We start from the raw sequence: 15,567 nt of genomic DNA, 5'->3' as shown, positions 1-15,567 counted from the left end.
GGCTTCCCGGCTCCGCCCCTGCCCACCTGCCACGCCCCTTGGAACCAGCCCCGCTACCCCGCCCTATTTCGTGGAAGCCGCCTCCAGGCCCCACCCACTCAACCTAGGCCCCGCCTTACTTATCTAAATCCCCACCTACTCCCTCCACGGAGGCCCCGCCTCCTACCGGCTACCTCCTTTTACCCCCAATCCTCTTGCGCTCCTTCTCCGGAAGGACGAACTGAAAACCCGGAAAAGGGATCTGGAAACTCCAGCAGGCACATTGCGCTTGCGCATGGGGGGGCCGGAAGTAGAGCCAGAGTTATTCTGCTTCCGTTTCTGGTTTTGCTCCAGTGTTTGGGTCTCTTCGCGGCCGGTCAAGATGAATCGATTCTTCGGGAAGGCGAAACCCAAGGCTCCGCCGCCCAGCCTGACTGACTGCATTGGCACGGTGGGCACTTGACCATGCATAACTAGGTTCAGAGCTTCTGACACCCCGACCCCGCCCACCCCCGGCCTCGGGCTCCTACTCCTCCACCCCATTCCCTGTGTTCCTGGCCCCTTTCACTTCGGCCATCTCCATCCCGCTTTCATCCCTTCATCCGCTTACCCAAGTCATTCCTAACGCCACAAACCTGGGATCCTCTAGCCCCATCACCCTATCTGATTCGCAATCCCGTTCTGATGCCTATTGTCCCGTCTACTCGCTCTCGCCTTGACCCCCTCACCTCATCTAGCCCTGGGGCCATACACCCGTCCCACCTTGTCCAGCCTGACTCCTTACCCGTCCCTAGTCCCTCATCCCTTGCCGACCTCAGGACTCTCAGTTTGATATCTTAGGTCACTTACCTGTTCCTCAATCTTGGATCTCAGTAACACAAAATCCGGAACCCTGGCCCTTCAGATTAAGCCACTATCCCAGATCTAGGGACTGGCATTAGATCTATGGTTTTAGCCACTGTCTACTGGACACAGGCCCATTTCATGTGCCTCCTGGTTAACCTCTCAGCTTGGCTGGTCTGATTCCAGGGACATTCCAACTTAGCTCTTCAGCCCAGTGACACTTGAATTATTTTTCTGCCCCAGTATACTTGATATATCAGAATCACTGTACTCAGTATATCAGAATCTGGAGGGCAAAGAATAGTTTATAAAAACTCTCCAATGTTTCTGATTAGGAAACTCCGCCCCATGTGAACCACTGTTTTCCACTCTTCACCATAAACCCTTCTTTTTCTTTTTTTCTTTATATTCCTTCCTTTCCTCCTGCTTCTTCCAGTATAAGTATACTGTAATAACTACGAGTGCATTTGATATTTTCCCCCAAGGTGGACAGCAGGGCGGAATCCATTGACAAGAAGATTTCTCGGTTGGATGCTGAACTAGTGAAGTATAAGGATCAGATCAAGAAGATGAGAGAGGGTCCTGCAAAGGTAAGGTAGGCAGCAGCTGCTGCAGCCTAATTTGAACACCTGTAGAATTTGGACCTGATTGTAGGGACTGGTGAAGGATGCAGAATAGATGCTCACAGTCTGGTAAGGGGAAAACATATGTGAGGATATATCCTTCAGGGAAGAGAGTTTGCAGCCAGATTGGGGAGGGAGACTGGGGTTTGACTTGGTGGAGAGAAGATGCTGATCCAGTGTCCCGAAGCATGTACATGGGAATTAGCATATTCTACTAAGGTTGCAATCTGGGGAGGAGGGATGGACTGTGCTCAGGATCTGTGAGTTGCCAGGCTGGTCAGATTAGGTCAGTATAATAGACTGGTTAAGGAGTGGCCTGTTGAACTAGGCATCTGGGACCAGTGTTCTCACCCTGTCACTACCTATTAGTTGTGACCTTGATAAAGTCACTTAACTTTTTTTCCACTCCTGTGAGGTAGGAACATAGAGTACTGTGTTTAAGCACATGCACTATGGATAGTACTATGGATATAAAGCTACCTGGTTAATAAGCTGTAACTTATTAACCATGTGAGCTAAGGCATCACTGAACCTTAATTTTCCCTTCTGTAAAATGGGGAACATATCACTTTCTAGTGTGAGAATTAAATGAGGTAATTTGTGTGACCTTCGTGGCACTATGTGTAATACATACTACTCAGTAAATGTTAGTTATTATTGTCTGTAAAGTAATAATATCTGCTTTTCCTTCCTCACTGGGGCAAGTAAAGGGATATATGGAGCAATATACAAAAGGGAGGCTTTTCCCAGCTATCTTAGTTGATGGAATGGGGAGCAACCAGAGGCAGGAAAGCCCATGTAGACCTGAGGAGATGAAAGCCCAAACCCTGGTGGTAGTCATGAGAGTGACATGAAAGGAATCAGTTTGAAAGTGAGTTCTGAAAGTCAGTAAACAGTATGACTGTGCATGAAGAGACAATGGAGAAGAAACATAAGGTTGATGCAAAGGTTCTCAACCTAGAGAAGTGAGATTTTGGAGCTGTTGTTACTTCGAAAGTGTGATAAGGTTGACGAGTTTGGGCATATTGAGCTTGAGTTGAGATATTCAAGTGGAGAATCTCCATAAGGCAACTGGATATACAAAATCAGCACTGTTGGCCTGTAAGTAGAGATAATATGCATTAAGAAAAGGGAGAGTAGTTCAGGATACTGAGATGTGGGATACAAAGACAGGTGCTAAGGCCTGAAGATTGGACGCTAGAGGTGTCTGTCTGTGCTGGAATGGGGAAGAACAGTAGCAGCCACTATATCTACTACTTTGAAGAAGAGAGCAAGTAGGCATGTGAGTTTGAGGATGTGGGAGGTTTATTTCATGTATGTTTTCTACTTTGTTTTTATTCAATCTGTTCTTTCCCTAGAATATGGTCAAGCAGAAAGCCTTGAGAGTTTTAAAGCAAAAGCGGATGTAAGTTATTTGCATCATCTCTATCATCTTTCCCTTTGGAAGGTTTAATGAAAAGGGAAATGGTCTTCCATTCCTTCAGGTTTTCAAACCATTCTCTACACATTCTTGATTTAATTACACATTTTCATCAATTTAGCTGGGTTTTCCCCCACGTGTTCAGCTGTTGTAATACCTTCTATCTGAATAAAACTTTTTCCATGATGGAGATGTTCTATATCTGAGTGTCCGGTACAGTAGCTGTTAATCATGTGTGGCTATTGAGCACTTAAAATGTGACTAGTGTGAGTAAGGAACTGAGGCTTACATCTAATTTTAGTAATTTAAGTAGCCATATGTAGCTATTGACTATTGTTTTAGACTGACCAGATCTATAGGGTTTGGCTCTCCCATTATTTATTTAGAGTGCGCCTTTTTGTTTTTGTTTGTAAAGTTAGGATTCCTGAATATTTGTTCACTCCTACCAGATAGATTTAAGGATCCTTAATTTATTTTAAAGAGCCATGTCCCAATTTTGAGGAAAGGCCAAATAGTATCTATGGTGCTTACTACTGCTGTTGAGCTGATGAAATCCTCTGCAGGGTTGTGGGGGTCAGGTTTAATTAGTTAATAGAGAACCGGAAAAATTGTTGTTATCTCTCTTTTATTTATTTATTTATTTTGAGTTAGAGTCTCACTCTGTCGCCCAGACTGGAGTGCAGTGGCCGCTCCCGGCCACCGCAGCCTCGACCTACCAGGCTCCAGCGATCCTTCCGCCTCAGCCTTCCAAGTAGCTGGAACTACAGGCACGCGCTGCCATGCTCGGCTAATTTTTTTTTTTTTTTGATTTATTGTAGAGATGAGGTCTCGCCAAGTTGCCTAGGCGGGTCTCGAATCCGCGGGCTCAGGCAATCCACTCACCTCAGCCTCCCAAAGCACGGGATTACAGGCTGAGCCACCGAGCCCGGCTTATCTCTTTTTTAAAATGACTTTTTGGAAGACATCAGATGCCATCTTCCTCCTTTTAGGTTAGGTCAAATTGGAAAAAGATATTGTAATGCCTAGAGTGGTGAGAATATGGTGAAATGATTACATTCTTAATAGGTAGCTTTTTTTTTTAATCAGGATCTCACTCTGTTACCCAGGCTGGAGTGCAGTGGCACTATCATGACTCACTGCAGCCTTGACCTCCTGGACTCAGGCGATCCTTCTGCCATAGCCTCTTAAAGTAGCTGGGATATAAACATGTGCCACCACACCTGGCTAATTTTTTTTATTTTTTGTGGAGATGAGGTCTCTCCAAGTTGTCTAGGCTGGTCCCAAAATTAGCATTGCAATTTCTTTTTTTAGCATTGTGGTGTACAAGTGGGGATTTACTACATAAGTAGGTTGCATGCAGGTGAAATTTGGGCTTCTAGCTGGCCCTCTTTCCCCTGATAGTGGACCAGGTACCCAGTGTATTGCCACATGCCTCCCTCTCTTTCCTCCCTCTTTCCCCTAGCGGTGTCCAACATCTGCTGATCCCACCCTTGTGCTAGTGTGACCAGTGATCAGGGCCCGCTTATGAGTGAGGACTTTCAGTATTCAGTTTTTTGTTTCTGTGATAGTTCACTTATTATGATGGTCTACAGCTGCATCCAAGTTGCTGTGAAGGCCATGATTTTATTCTTTATGGCTGCAGCATTGCCATTCATTGTAGAAGCTTGGAAAATAGATAAATATGAACAGAAGAAAATAAAATTTACCTAGATTCCTACTACTAGAAGTAGCCACCTTTAAAATGTCGATTTCTTCTCATTTTTTTTTCTATGCTTATGTATACATGGCATGTGAGCATATAATTTTTAGAAGAAATCTGAAATTATAGTATGTATGTACAGGTTATCCTTTCTGCTTAATGTTATATCACAAACGTTTCCCTGTTCTTTTATTTTATTTTTTGAGTCGGCGTCTCACCCTGTCACCCAGGCTGGAATACAGTAGCATGATCATGGTTCACTGCAACTTCTACCTCCTGGGCTTAGGGAATCCTCCCACTTCAGCCTCTTAATTAGACATGCACCACCTTGCCAGATTAATATTTTAATTTTTTGTAAAGACCAGATCTCTCTATGTTGCCTGTGCTGGTCTTAAACTCCTGGCCTCAAGCAATCCTTCCATCTCGGCCTCCCAAAGTGCTGGGATTGCAGGCTATATTCTTTTAAATATTCTTTAGAAACTTTATGTCTTTTAATGAAATCATAATATTCCACCATTTGCATGCACCACGAATTGACCATTTTTCTTCTGGTTGGATATTTATTTATTTATTTATTTTTTATTTTTTTTTTTTTGAGTTGGAGTCTCACTCTGTCGCCCAGACTGGAGTGCAGTGGCCACTCCCGGCCACCGCAGCCTTGACCTGCTGGGCTCCGGCGATCCTTCCACCTCAGCCTTCCGAGTAGCCGGAATTACAGGCATGCGCTACCATGCCCGGCTGATTTTTTGATTTTTTGTAGAGATGAGGTCTCGCTGCCCAGGCGGGTCTCGAACCCACGGGCTCAGGCAGTCTACTCACCTCAGCCTCCCAAAGGTGCAGGATTACAGGCTGAGCCACCGAGCCCGGCTCCAGTTGGATATTTAGATGGTTTCCAAACATTATATAAAAACCATAGTGTTAAAAATCTTTGAAATAATATAATTTGATATGAAACTATTTTTAAGAACACATTTTGAGTACCAGACATTATATTAGGTTAGATGGATTACCTAATTATGGGTACAAGATTAATAAAATATAATACCTAGGTGGAAGAATCCACCTGAGCCCAGCAGCCTTCCAAGTAGTCTTATCTGCTGGGTGTGGTGGCTCACACCTATAATCCCAGCACTTTGGGAGGCCTAGGCAAGAGGCTTACCTGAGCCCAGAGGCTTGAGACCAGCCTGGACAACTTGGTGAGACTTTGTCTCTACACTAAATAAAAAAATTAGCTGGGCATGGTGGCACATACCTGTGGTTCTGCTACTTGGAAGGCTAAGACAGAAGGATTGCCTGAGCCCAGCAGCTTGAGGCTGCGGTGGCCGTGAGTATGTCATTGCACTCCAGCCTGGGCAACAGAGTGAGACTCTGACTCAAAAAAAAAAAGATATGTAGCAATGCAGAAAAAAGCAAATACTGTAACATTAAGTGGGAGATATTGTTATAACTAAAATATAGTCTTGCACTACACAACAGTGTTTTGGTCAACAACAAATATTTAATGATTGCCCATAAGATTATGATACCGTATTTTTACTGTGCCTTTTCTATGTTAAGATTTACAAATACTTAATCACTGTGTTACAGTAGCCTGTGGTATTAAGTACAGTCACATGCTGTACAGGTTAGTAGCCTAGGAGCAATAGGCTATGTTTTATAGTCCAGGTGTGTAGTAGGCTATACAATCTAAGTTTGTGCACTATGATGTTCACACAACAATGAAATTGCTTAATGGCACATTTTTTAGAACATATCCCCATTGTTAAGTGACATATAACTAACTGTACATGTAAAAGAGAAAGACTGGAGGGACATGCCAAATGGTATTTCTGTTAAGTAAATAGTTTTTGCCACTTTTTTCTGTATGTTACTTTAGTTTATTTAGTATAGGGATACATTCTTCCTGAAAATTCTTGCCTGGCTCACATTTACTATTCTCAATTGACCCTAAAAGGTATGAGCAGCAGCGGGACAATCTGGCCCAACAGTCATTTAACATGGAACAAGCCAATTACACCATCCAGTCTTTGAAGGACACCAAGACCACGGTACTCCCAGACCCCCTTTTCCTATTATTTCCTGTTTTTACTCTTATGCTCTATTCCTATGGTTTTTTAAAAGTCTGTTTAACCAATATGACTTCTTAAGATATTGTGTTTTCTTCTACCTTTTTTTAGGTTGATGCTATGAAACTGGGAGTAAAGGAAATGAAGAAAGCATATAAGCAAGTGAAAATTGACCAGATTGAGGTGAGATGTATGCTAGCTTCTGCATAATGTGCACTATATTCTGAAAGAATCCAAATGAAGGGGTGTGTGATGGGAAGAGCACAAAAGAGGGATTGAACCTTGGGCATGCCATTTACTAGGAGAGTAAATTTGAGAAAAGGGTATCAAAGGGCTCAGTTTCCTCATTATTGATGCAAGGATCCTAATACCACATACAGTTACAAACGGTTCCCAAGTTACGATGGTTTGACTTACGATTTTTCAACTTTATGATGGTGTAAAAGTGATATGCATTCAGTAGGACACCACACTTAAGTACTCATACAGCCATCTGTTTTTCACTTTCAGTACAATATTCTGTAAATTAAGTGAAATACTCAACACTGTATTTGTTTATTTATTTATTTTGAGTTGGGGTCTCACAGTGTCGCTCAGGCTGGAGTGCAGTGGAACAATCACTGCCCACCATAACCTTGAACTCTAGGACTCAGATGATCCTCCTGCCTCAGCCTCCTGAATAGCTGCGGCTGCAGGCATGTGCCTCCACACCCAGCTAATTTTTCTATTTTTTATAGAAACAAGGTCTTGCTTTCTTGCCCATGCTGGTCTCAAACTCCTGGCCTCGTGTGCCTGGTCTCAACTGATCCTCCCACCTCAGCCTCCCAAAGTGTTGACGTTACAGGCATGAACCACCGTACCCAGCTCAAATCTACTTATGATATTTACAACTTATAGTGGATTTATTGGGTCATGACCTCATTCTAAGTTGAGGAGCATCTATATTATGAGGATAAGATAATTGAGGTAGTATATGTACATGCACATTTACTGGGTCATAAGAAACATAGTTACTTCTAACTCACTTAAAGATTTTTAATGGTGGTGTTACCTGTCTCCCAGGATTGTTACAAGTGTAAAATGAGGATATGTATGAGAAGTGTATGTAAAGTGCTTAGTACAGTTTCTGGCATAGAGTTGGTTCCCTTGTCTAATAATTTTCTTTAGAGCTTTAATGTCTTTTTAAACTTCAGCTACTTTATTTGATTTGATTTGATTTTGTGAGTTGCAGTGTCTGCTACCAGGCACTGCAGGCTCAACCTGCTGGGCTCCAGCGATCCTTCCGCCTCAGCCTTCCAAGTAGCTGGAACCATAGGTGTGCGCAACCACACCCAGCTAATTTTTTTATTTATTGTAGAGTTGAGGTCTCGCCAAGTTGCCCAGGCAGGTCTCGCACCTGCAAGCTCAGGCAATCCACTCACCTCAGCCTCCCAAAGCGCTGGGATTACAGGCTGAGCCACTGAGCCCAGCTAATAATGTCTTTAGTTCCTTAAAATTACTATTTTTTTTTTCTTGGAATTGGGTTTTGGCCAGGGAGGTAAGCCCTAAGAACCCTAAGAGCCGTCAGGTGAACAACCCAGGTGGCAAGCAGAGATAGCAGAAGGAGTGAGTGGTGACTGGCCAGAGGAGAGAGTCTACTTTCTGATATAACAGTGCTCTTTACTTTCTGACTAGAGTGTCTGTGTCATTGTGGGCAGGGACTTGATTTTGTTCACTCTTGTTTCCGCAGTGCCCAGAACAATGCCTGGCCATAGTGCTCAGAAAGTGTTTGATGATTAGTGAATGAGAGGCTATTACAGGAGATAAGGTAGTACTGCCCAATTCAAGCAGTGTTTGGTGGGTGAACAATTACTAGTAGCAGGCATCTTACTGCCTCTGGAGAGGCATTCTTTGGCAGTGCAGATCTTTAGTAAGAGCCAAGGCATTTCTCCCCTCTCTTACTTTTTTTGAGTATCCTGGGCCATCTTTAATCCTTCACAAGTGTCTGCTTACATGGAATTAAGCTTTGTGGTATCTTCTAGGAATTTGAGAAAAATGTTCTATGTACACTTACCTTTTTTGTGTAATGCCATTTGCTAGTAAAATATAATGAAAAGCAGTTATATTTTCTTCTTTTAGGGTTCCTTGTGTTTTCTTTTTTTTGTGTTGTTCTTTTTTCTTTCTTTTTTCTTTCTTTTTTTTTTTTTTTTTTGAGTTGGAATCTCACTCTGTTGTCTAGGCTGGACTGCAGTGGCACACTCATGACCATCACAGCCTTGACCCGCTGTGCTCAGGCGATCCTTCTGCCTCAGCCTTCTAAGTAACTGGAACTACAGGCATGCCCAGCTAATTTTTTTATTTTTTGTAGAGATGAGGTCTCACCGAGTTGTCCAGACTGGTCTCGAACCCGTGGACTCAGGCAGTCCTTTCACCTCAGCCTCCCAAAGTGCTGGGATTATACGCATGAGCCACTGTGCCTAGCCTCTAACTATTTTTTAACTCCATTTTGCTTTCTACCCTTTTCACCTTTATATAGAAAAACAAACCTACTCTAATTTGGGGGCCAGGAAGGAATTTTCAAATATCTTGCTTTGCTGTAGAAATTCTGAAGGATAAAAAGTGCCGATTTGGACCTGCTGCTTTATCAGCACTAGTTCTGCGCTCCTCTTTGTGAAATGTTAGTATGTGAAGAGCATATTGTTGTTCTGCACATTCTTAACACAGTAGGGTATATCTAGGATTAGGTGCTCAGTGTTTCACATGTATTATTGCAATAAGCTCTTACAATAAACCTATGAGCTATGGCTATTAGTAATTCCATTTTTGCTGGGTGTAATGGCTCACACCTGTAATCCCAGCACTTTGGGATGCAGAGGTGAGAGGATTGCCTGAGCCCAGGGTTTCGAGACCAGCCCAGGCAACATGGCGAGACCTCGTCTCTACGATAAATCAAAAAATTAGTTGGGTGTGGTGGCATGCACCTATGGTTCCAGCTACTTGGATGGCTGAGGCAGAAGGATCACCTGAGCCCAGCAGGTTGAGGCTGCAGTGACTGTTAGCATGCCACTGCACTCCAGTCTGGGTGACAGAGTAAGACTCTGACTCTAAATAAATAAATAAATCCATTTTGCAAATGGGGAAATTGAGGCTTAGAAACATTGCTTCTCACTGAGTAATGGTAAAATTTGGATATGTCTGATTCCAGAGTTTGCCCTTCTAACCATTATTTGTTATGCTGTGCCACTTTTCCATTGGTTTCACGTTACAGTTGGCCATTGAGCAATATGGTTTTGAACTGTGGCTTCTTTTTAACCAAATGCAGATAGATAATATAGCATTCATCGAATGCAATACTCACCTATTCAGAGGGTCAGCTTTTTTATGCTAGGTCCACAGGGCCAACTAGGGACCTTAGTATGCCCAGGTTTTGGTATACACAGGCATCCTGGAACCAATCCCCCATGTCTATGGAGGGATAACTATATGCATATATTTAGCCTGGTGGTAGTCTCCCAGTTAAGCACTGGAAGATCATTCACAGATGAGTTATGCTCTCAGTTTCTTTTTTTTACCAGCCTAGTCTCATGTCAAGCCTATCATGATTTCCTTTTGGTTTCCCATCCATGGTAGGACTAGTACAACTTTTTGTACCACCAAAAATTGTTTCTGCTATTGCCTCCTTTCCTTATATATTATAGTCTGTCTTTGGCTGACTAGAGAAGAGTAATTTGCTTGTCTCAATTAACTTCCTTTTCTCCACTAACTAGGACAATGTTGATAAATGTTGCTTGCCTGAATCTTTCAAGTCAAACCTTCTGTAACAGTAGAGAGCTGATAGGCATCTATTCTCATAATAGGACATTGGATTTCCATGAGGCACCTTGAAATCAAATGCAAGATCACCAGTTCTTCTCTTCTTTATTTTTAAATTCACATTTTGCCACCAATAAGAGGAAAGAGATTATGTGGGTCTGTGACATTCGTAGTTATTGTTAGAGGAAATCTCTGAGCTTGTATTTTTTAGTTCTTTTTTTTTTTTTTTTTAAGTTGGATTCTCACTCCGTCTCCCAGGCTGGAATGCAGTGGCATGCTAACAGCCACCGCAGCCTCGATCTGCAGGGCTCAAGTGATCTTTCCACCTCAGCCTTCCAAGTAGCTGGAACCACAGGTGTGCACCACCACAGCCGGCTGATTTTTTGATTTACTGTAGAGACAAGGTCTCGCCAAGTTTCCTAGGCTGTTCTCGAACCCCTGAACTCAGGCAATCCTCTTGCGTCCACCTTCCAAAGTGCTGGGATTACAGGTGTGAGCCACCGTACCCGGCAAATTGTTCATTTCTAAGATTCAAAGGAGAATGTAGGAGAAGGGAGTAGTTCGAAGAAAAATGGTTTAAAAAAAAAGAAATGAAAACCCAATCATATATTTCTGTAGGATTTACAAGACCAGCTGGAGGATATGATGGAAGATGCAAATGAAATCCAAGAAGCTCTGAGTCGCAGTTATGGCACCCCAGAATTAGATGAAGATGACCTAGAAGCAGGTAAGTTATGAGAAAAGCAATACATATTTAATTTTAGAGTCCAAAAGGAACAACTGCCCAGGATGTTTTCCCAAATGCTAGTGAAAATTTCTAACAAGATTCTCTGAAAGTTAGTTTATGGTACAGTCTCTGGGCAAAGAGCTGTGAGGCAGCCATATCAGAGTTGCATACTCCACCAACAACCCCGGGTTGGGAACACTCCGAAGGAAGATCCAGGCAAAGGCTGACCTGGTGCTTGGTATCTGTAATTGTCCTTAGCATGGCCTTTCCCTCCTGTTTTCCTTTTGATTTGGTTCTCCCTATTTTTCTACTTGGAGTCCTCTTCCTCAGAACAGCAAAGCCAATTAAGAAACAGTAGTTGGCAGATACTTAGTGTGCATCTACTATATGCTAGGCTCTGTACTAGGTGCCAAGAATTCAGCACTGAAGAAAACAAACAGGATCCCAGCATTCATGAAGCTTCTCCCCTAGCAGTGGGAGAAATATAAACTATTTGCTTTGAGTAATTAATTAGTAGAGCACAAGCTATGGGGAAGAAGTATGGGGTGCCATGGGAGCACAGAGCAGGGGAATCTAAACTTGTTAGTCATAGGGGACAGCCTTGGACCTGAAAGATGAGCAGGACTGGCATGGAAATGGGAAGTGTTGTTGAGTGGCCTCAGTGAGAGTGATTTAGAAGCTATTACTATAGTCATGCAAGAGACTACGATGATGGTAGCAGAAACAGAAGTAACTGGACTGATTGAAGACATTTGAGGAGGTTGAATGGACAAGACTTAATGATTAATTGGAGGTGGAGGAACTGGGAGGCTGTTAAGAATGCCGTCAATTTCTAGCATGAGTCACAGGGTAGATGGCAGAACCACTCCACAGTGTATTTCTGTCACATGATTCCTATCATGCTCCTTTTTTTTCCCTCTCTCCTTCTCCATGGTCTGTTTTTACCTAGAAGCTTTTGGGGTTTCTTTCATTCATTTCTTTTTTATTTTATTTCTCATCTTGAATTCCCCCTGATGAGTCTACCTACTATTGCTATTCTTCTTGACTTCCAACCCACTTTACCGTAAATTTATTTTTAGAGTCTAATTTCATGTAATAGTCACACGGTATACAGCAATTGCATTCCCTCTTTTATTGTCTTCTTTCAAGTATATCAACACATGAGAGAAATTTTTATATTTGTTATTATCAGGATTTTCCAGTTTGAATTGGTCAACTGATAACCCTAGAGTCTTCTCAGGAAGACTGGGGCCTTGTAATCTGAAGAAATGGTCATTTTGTTTGTTTTATTTTGCTTTTTGTTTTTCATGGATTTTACCACATAAGTTTTCTTGCAGATTTCTTATAATGGCCATCCTTTATTTTGAAAATAGAAATTAAGAATCCCTTTCTCTTTGTATTTAAATTTTCTTCTTATTACAAATAATTTGGCTAACTTTCTTGACAGTAACTGCCAATTTTCTTGCTTAAATTTTTTTTTTTAAATGTTGATTGTTTCGATCTCAGAGTTGGATGCACTGGGTGATGAGCTTTTGGCTGATGAAGATAGTTCTTACTTGGATGAGGCAGCATCTGCACCGGCAATTCCAGAAGGTGTCCCCACTGACACGAAAAACAAGGTGAAAGCCTCTTCTGTTCATATTTCTAGGCAAGATTGTAAAAGTTTTATTCTTGACCAACAGTCTGGGAATCTACATGGTAGAATAAGGAAAGACAGTCATGATCATTATCTTGGGAACCCTTGAAAGCCCAGTTTTCCTGCACTGGATGATGAACTAGCTGCACTAATAGTATCAGTGAGAGCTGGGCATGGTGGCTCATACCTGTAATTCTAGTACTTTGGGAGGTGGAGGCAAGAGGATTGCCTGCACCCAGGGGTTCAAGACCAGCCTGGGCAACTTAGCAAGACCTCGTCTCTACAATAAATCAAATTAGCTGGGCATGGTGATGCACACCTGTGGTTCCAGCTACTTGGAAGGCTGAGGTGGAATGATCGCCTGAGCTCAGCAGGTCAAGGCTGCAGTGGCCATGAGCATACCACTGCACTCCAGCCTGGATGACTGAGACTCTGACTCAAAAAAAAAAATAGTGTCAGGCTCAGGAATTTTGTTTGCAATAACAATTTGCATAATGCACATAATCACCCTTGTGAGCCAGCAGTGGGTGTCATTGATAGTTTTTAGACATTTCTTAGGAAAGCATCAGCAGCACATGCATGAGACTTGCTATGCAGCAGTGTAAAAGAAAGTCTCACTCTCCAGACACACTAGTTAATCATTGGGTGGATTTTTTAAAACTTGAGATTAATACTTTAGGTATATAACTTAATACAGAAAGATTCTAATTCAACAAGGTAAAAGAATGAGGACACTTGACACTAACTAACTATGACAAATCAGTGAGTTGTTTTGAATTTTTCTGTTCCTTGCTGTGCAAAATGTAGATAATTACAAGTCTCACATAACTGTTGTGTGAAGCAAATTAGATCTTTTATGTAAAGAACTTTGCAGACTTAAAGCTCTGTCCAAATTCTACATGGTTGTTGTTATTATAAATAGATCTTACTGCTTATCTTCATCTTAGTTCATCTTAGTTCCTCATCAGTTTTTCCCATCTGTAAAATATAGGCCCAAGGGCAGGGAACAGATAATTTTTCAGGTTCCTTATCGCTGATTTCTGTGAATGTACATCTTCCTCTATTATACTTCTCCCTTCTCCCTTGAGCCTTCGGATGGTCTTACCTTTCTTTCCTGCCCACCCCGCTTCACCTCCACCTCTGTAGCCACTCAGGATACCAGATGCATTGGTTGCTTTTTCTCAGCACACCTGAAATAACTTTTATTACTATTACCATAGCCCAGCTTTCCTATTCCCTAGTACCAGGTCCCTGAAGCAACTATGTTATTTCCACTCTTAGAAGGTCAAAGATTCCTGAGTTAAATGTACTGTGGAGATATGATTTTTTAATTGACAGAGGTGTCACTGCCTGTGTTTTTGTAGTAAAGTATTATATGGAAGCCTGTCTGAGGGCACTGCTCCTTCAAGGATTTGGGAGGCTAAAAAGATATTGATTCACGTTAGGGATCAAAGTGAAGAGGCAAGGTCTGACTCTTTAGCCTTTCCTTCTTGACCCTCCCAGCTTCCTTTTCCCTATTCCAGGTTTACTCTTACATTTCTTTCTCTCTGTTTTACTCTTCCTGACTCTTCACTCCCTCCTTTACCTTTCATGAAAAAGCCTGTTCTGCATCTTGTAAGAGATTTGGGTTTTGATTGATTAAACACTTGGAAATGAATTTGACTATTAAATGTTTGTAATTATTTGTTATCACGTGAAAAATAGTAGCACTAAACATTGCCTCCTTTTCACAGGATGGAGTCTTGGTGGATGAATTTGGATTGCCACAGATCCCTGCTTCATAGACTTGCATCATTCAAGTACATCGTATAAAATAAAACATGTTATGGGACTAGGAAATATTTATCTTTCCAAATTTGCAATAACAGATTTAGGTTTCTTTTCTTTCTTTGAAAGAAAGATTAATTACATTGCTCTTTTATTTTTTTCCGTTAAGAGACTCATTGCTTGGGAAATGCTTTCTTTGTACTAAAATTTGATTCCTTTTTCTCTTATCAAAGACTAACTTACTTAAAAAAGTATCTTTGGCTTTGTATGACTTGTCATTCATTAATAGTTTGAAATAAAACCAAGGAAATGAGAATCTTTATAATCTATGACAATGTAACTCTACAGTATCAAAATGACCAGATAAATTGATAGGACAAAGGTAAGATTATTGGGGCTGTTCATATTATGATTCATTTTCTCTTGTGGTATTATAGGTTGGTTAAAGTGATGGCCTTTTTTGATAAATTTTGTTGTGTCTTGTGAGCAAATCATTATTGTGCCCAGTATTGGAATGGAATTATCACTACTGTATCATGAGTGGATATTTTGATTCTGTGTTTCTCTCAGTATTACATCCTGACTTGTAATCAACAATGAATATTTCTTGATATTTAATGTATAGGACATTTATTTATACTCAATAAATATTTTTCAAAAGGATATAATTGTAATAATATTACTTCAACTTAAAACTTCTACTATAGAAACCAAATTTAATATAATTTTAATGTCTATTCAGCCTAAAACTCCATTACAGAAGTCCAATTAACCAGTAACATTGTGTATAAAGGATAAACAAGGAACAACTGGGCTTAAGCCCTGGGTCTACCATCTACTAACTACTGAGTAGTCTATTCTCTCTAAACTTCTGTTTCTTTATTAGTAAAATCGTGCTTAACTCACAAAACTTCTGTGAGGAACAATTGAGGTAATGGTCATGATACTGTGTTAACTGCAACATACGTTCCTATATGAGGATTATTATCGTTAAAAAAGCAGGGGTTTCCTTCTT

General features: G+C 41.4%; 1 protein-coding gene across 2 annotated transcripts; it reads left to right on the top strand.

Annotated features, from left to right (window-relative positions):
• Positions 1 to 188: 188 nt before the first annotated feature.
• Positions 189 to 15,215, top strand: CHMP5 (charged multivesicular body protein 5). 2 transcript variants are annotated; one of them, XM_008074483.1, is made up of 8 exons: positions 189 to 430; positions 1,308 to 1,412; positions 2,804 to 2,850; positions 6,519 to 6,612; positions 6,742 to 6,813; positions 11,041 to 11,149; positions 12,656 to 12,768; positions 14,519 to 15,215. In XM_008074483.1, exons 1-8 carry the CDS (start codon positions 275 to 277, stop codon positions 14,567 to 14,569), a joined length of 747 nt encoding a protein of 248 aa, XP_008072674.1. In that variant the 5' UTR covers positions 189 to 274; the 3' UTR covers positions 14,570 to 15,215. The 2 variants fall into 2 exon arrangements, with proteins under 2 accessions (XP_008072674.1, XP_008072675.1); XM_008074484.1 differs by lacking the exon at positions 12,656 to 12,768.
• The last annotated feature ends 352 nt before the right edge of the window (positions 15,216 to 15,567 follow it).

The sequence above is a fragment of the Carlito syrichta genome, unplaced genomic scaffold (assembly GCF_000164805.1).
Source record: "Carlito syrichta isolate Samal-C Ts95f unplaced genomic scaffold, Tarsius_syrichta-2.0.1 Scaffold316469, whole genome shotgun sequence".
In the NCBI taxonomy this organism is placed as follows: domain Eukaryota; kingdom Metazoa; phylum Chordata; class Mammalia; order Primates; family Tarsiidae; genus Carlito; species Carlito syrichta.
This window is presented reverse-complemented; position numbering and strand designations above follow the sequence as displayed.

What these genes read in the sequence shown, in the direction of transcription:
- CHMP5 (XM_008074483.1), top strand. Translation starts at nt 275, where the DNA reads ATGGGGGGGCCGGAAGTAGAGCCAGAGTTATTCTGCTTCCGTTTCTGG. An exon ending in GTTTTAAAGCAAAAGCGGAT is followed by an intron (nt 2,851 to 6,518) that starts GTAAGTTATTTG and finishes TGACCCTAAAAG; the next exon opens with GTATGAGCAGCAGCGGGACA. An exon ending in TGAAGATGACCTAGAAGCAG is followed by an intron (nt 11,150 to 12,655) that starts GTAAGTTATGAG and finishes TTTCGATCTCAG; the next exon opens with AGTTGGATGCACTGGGTGAT.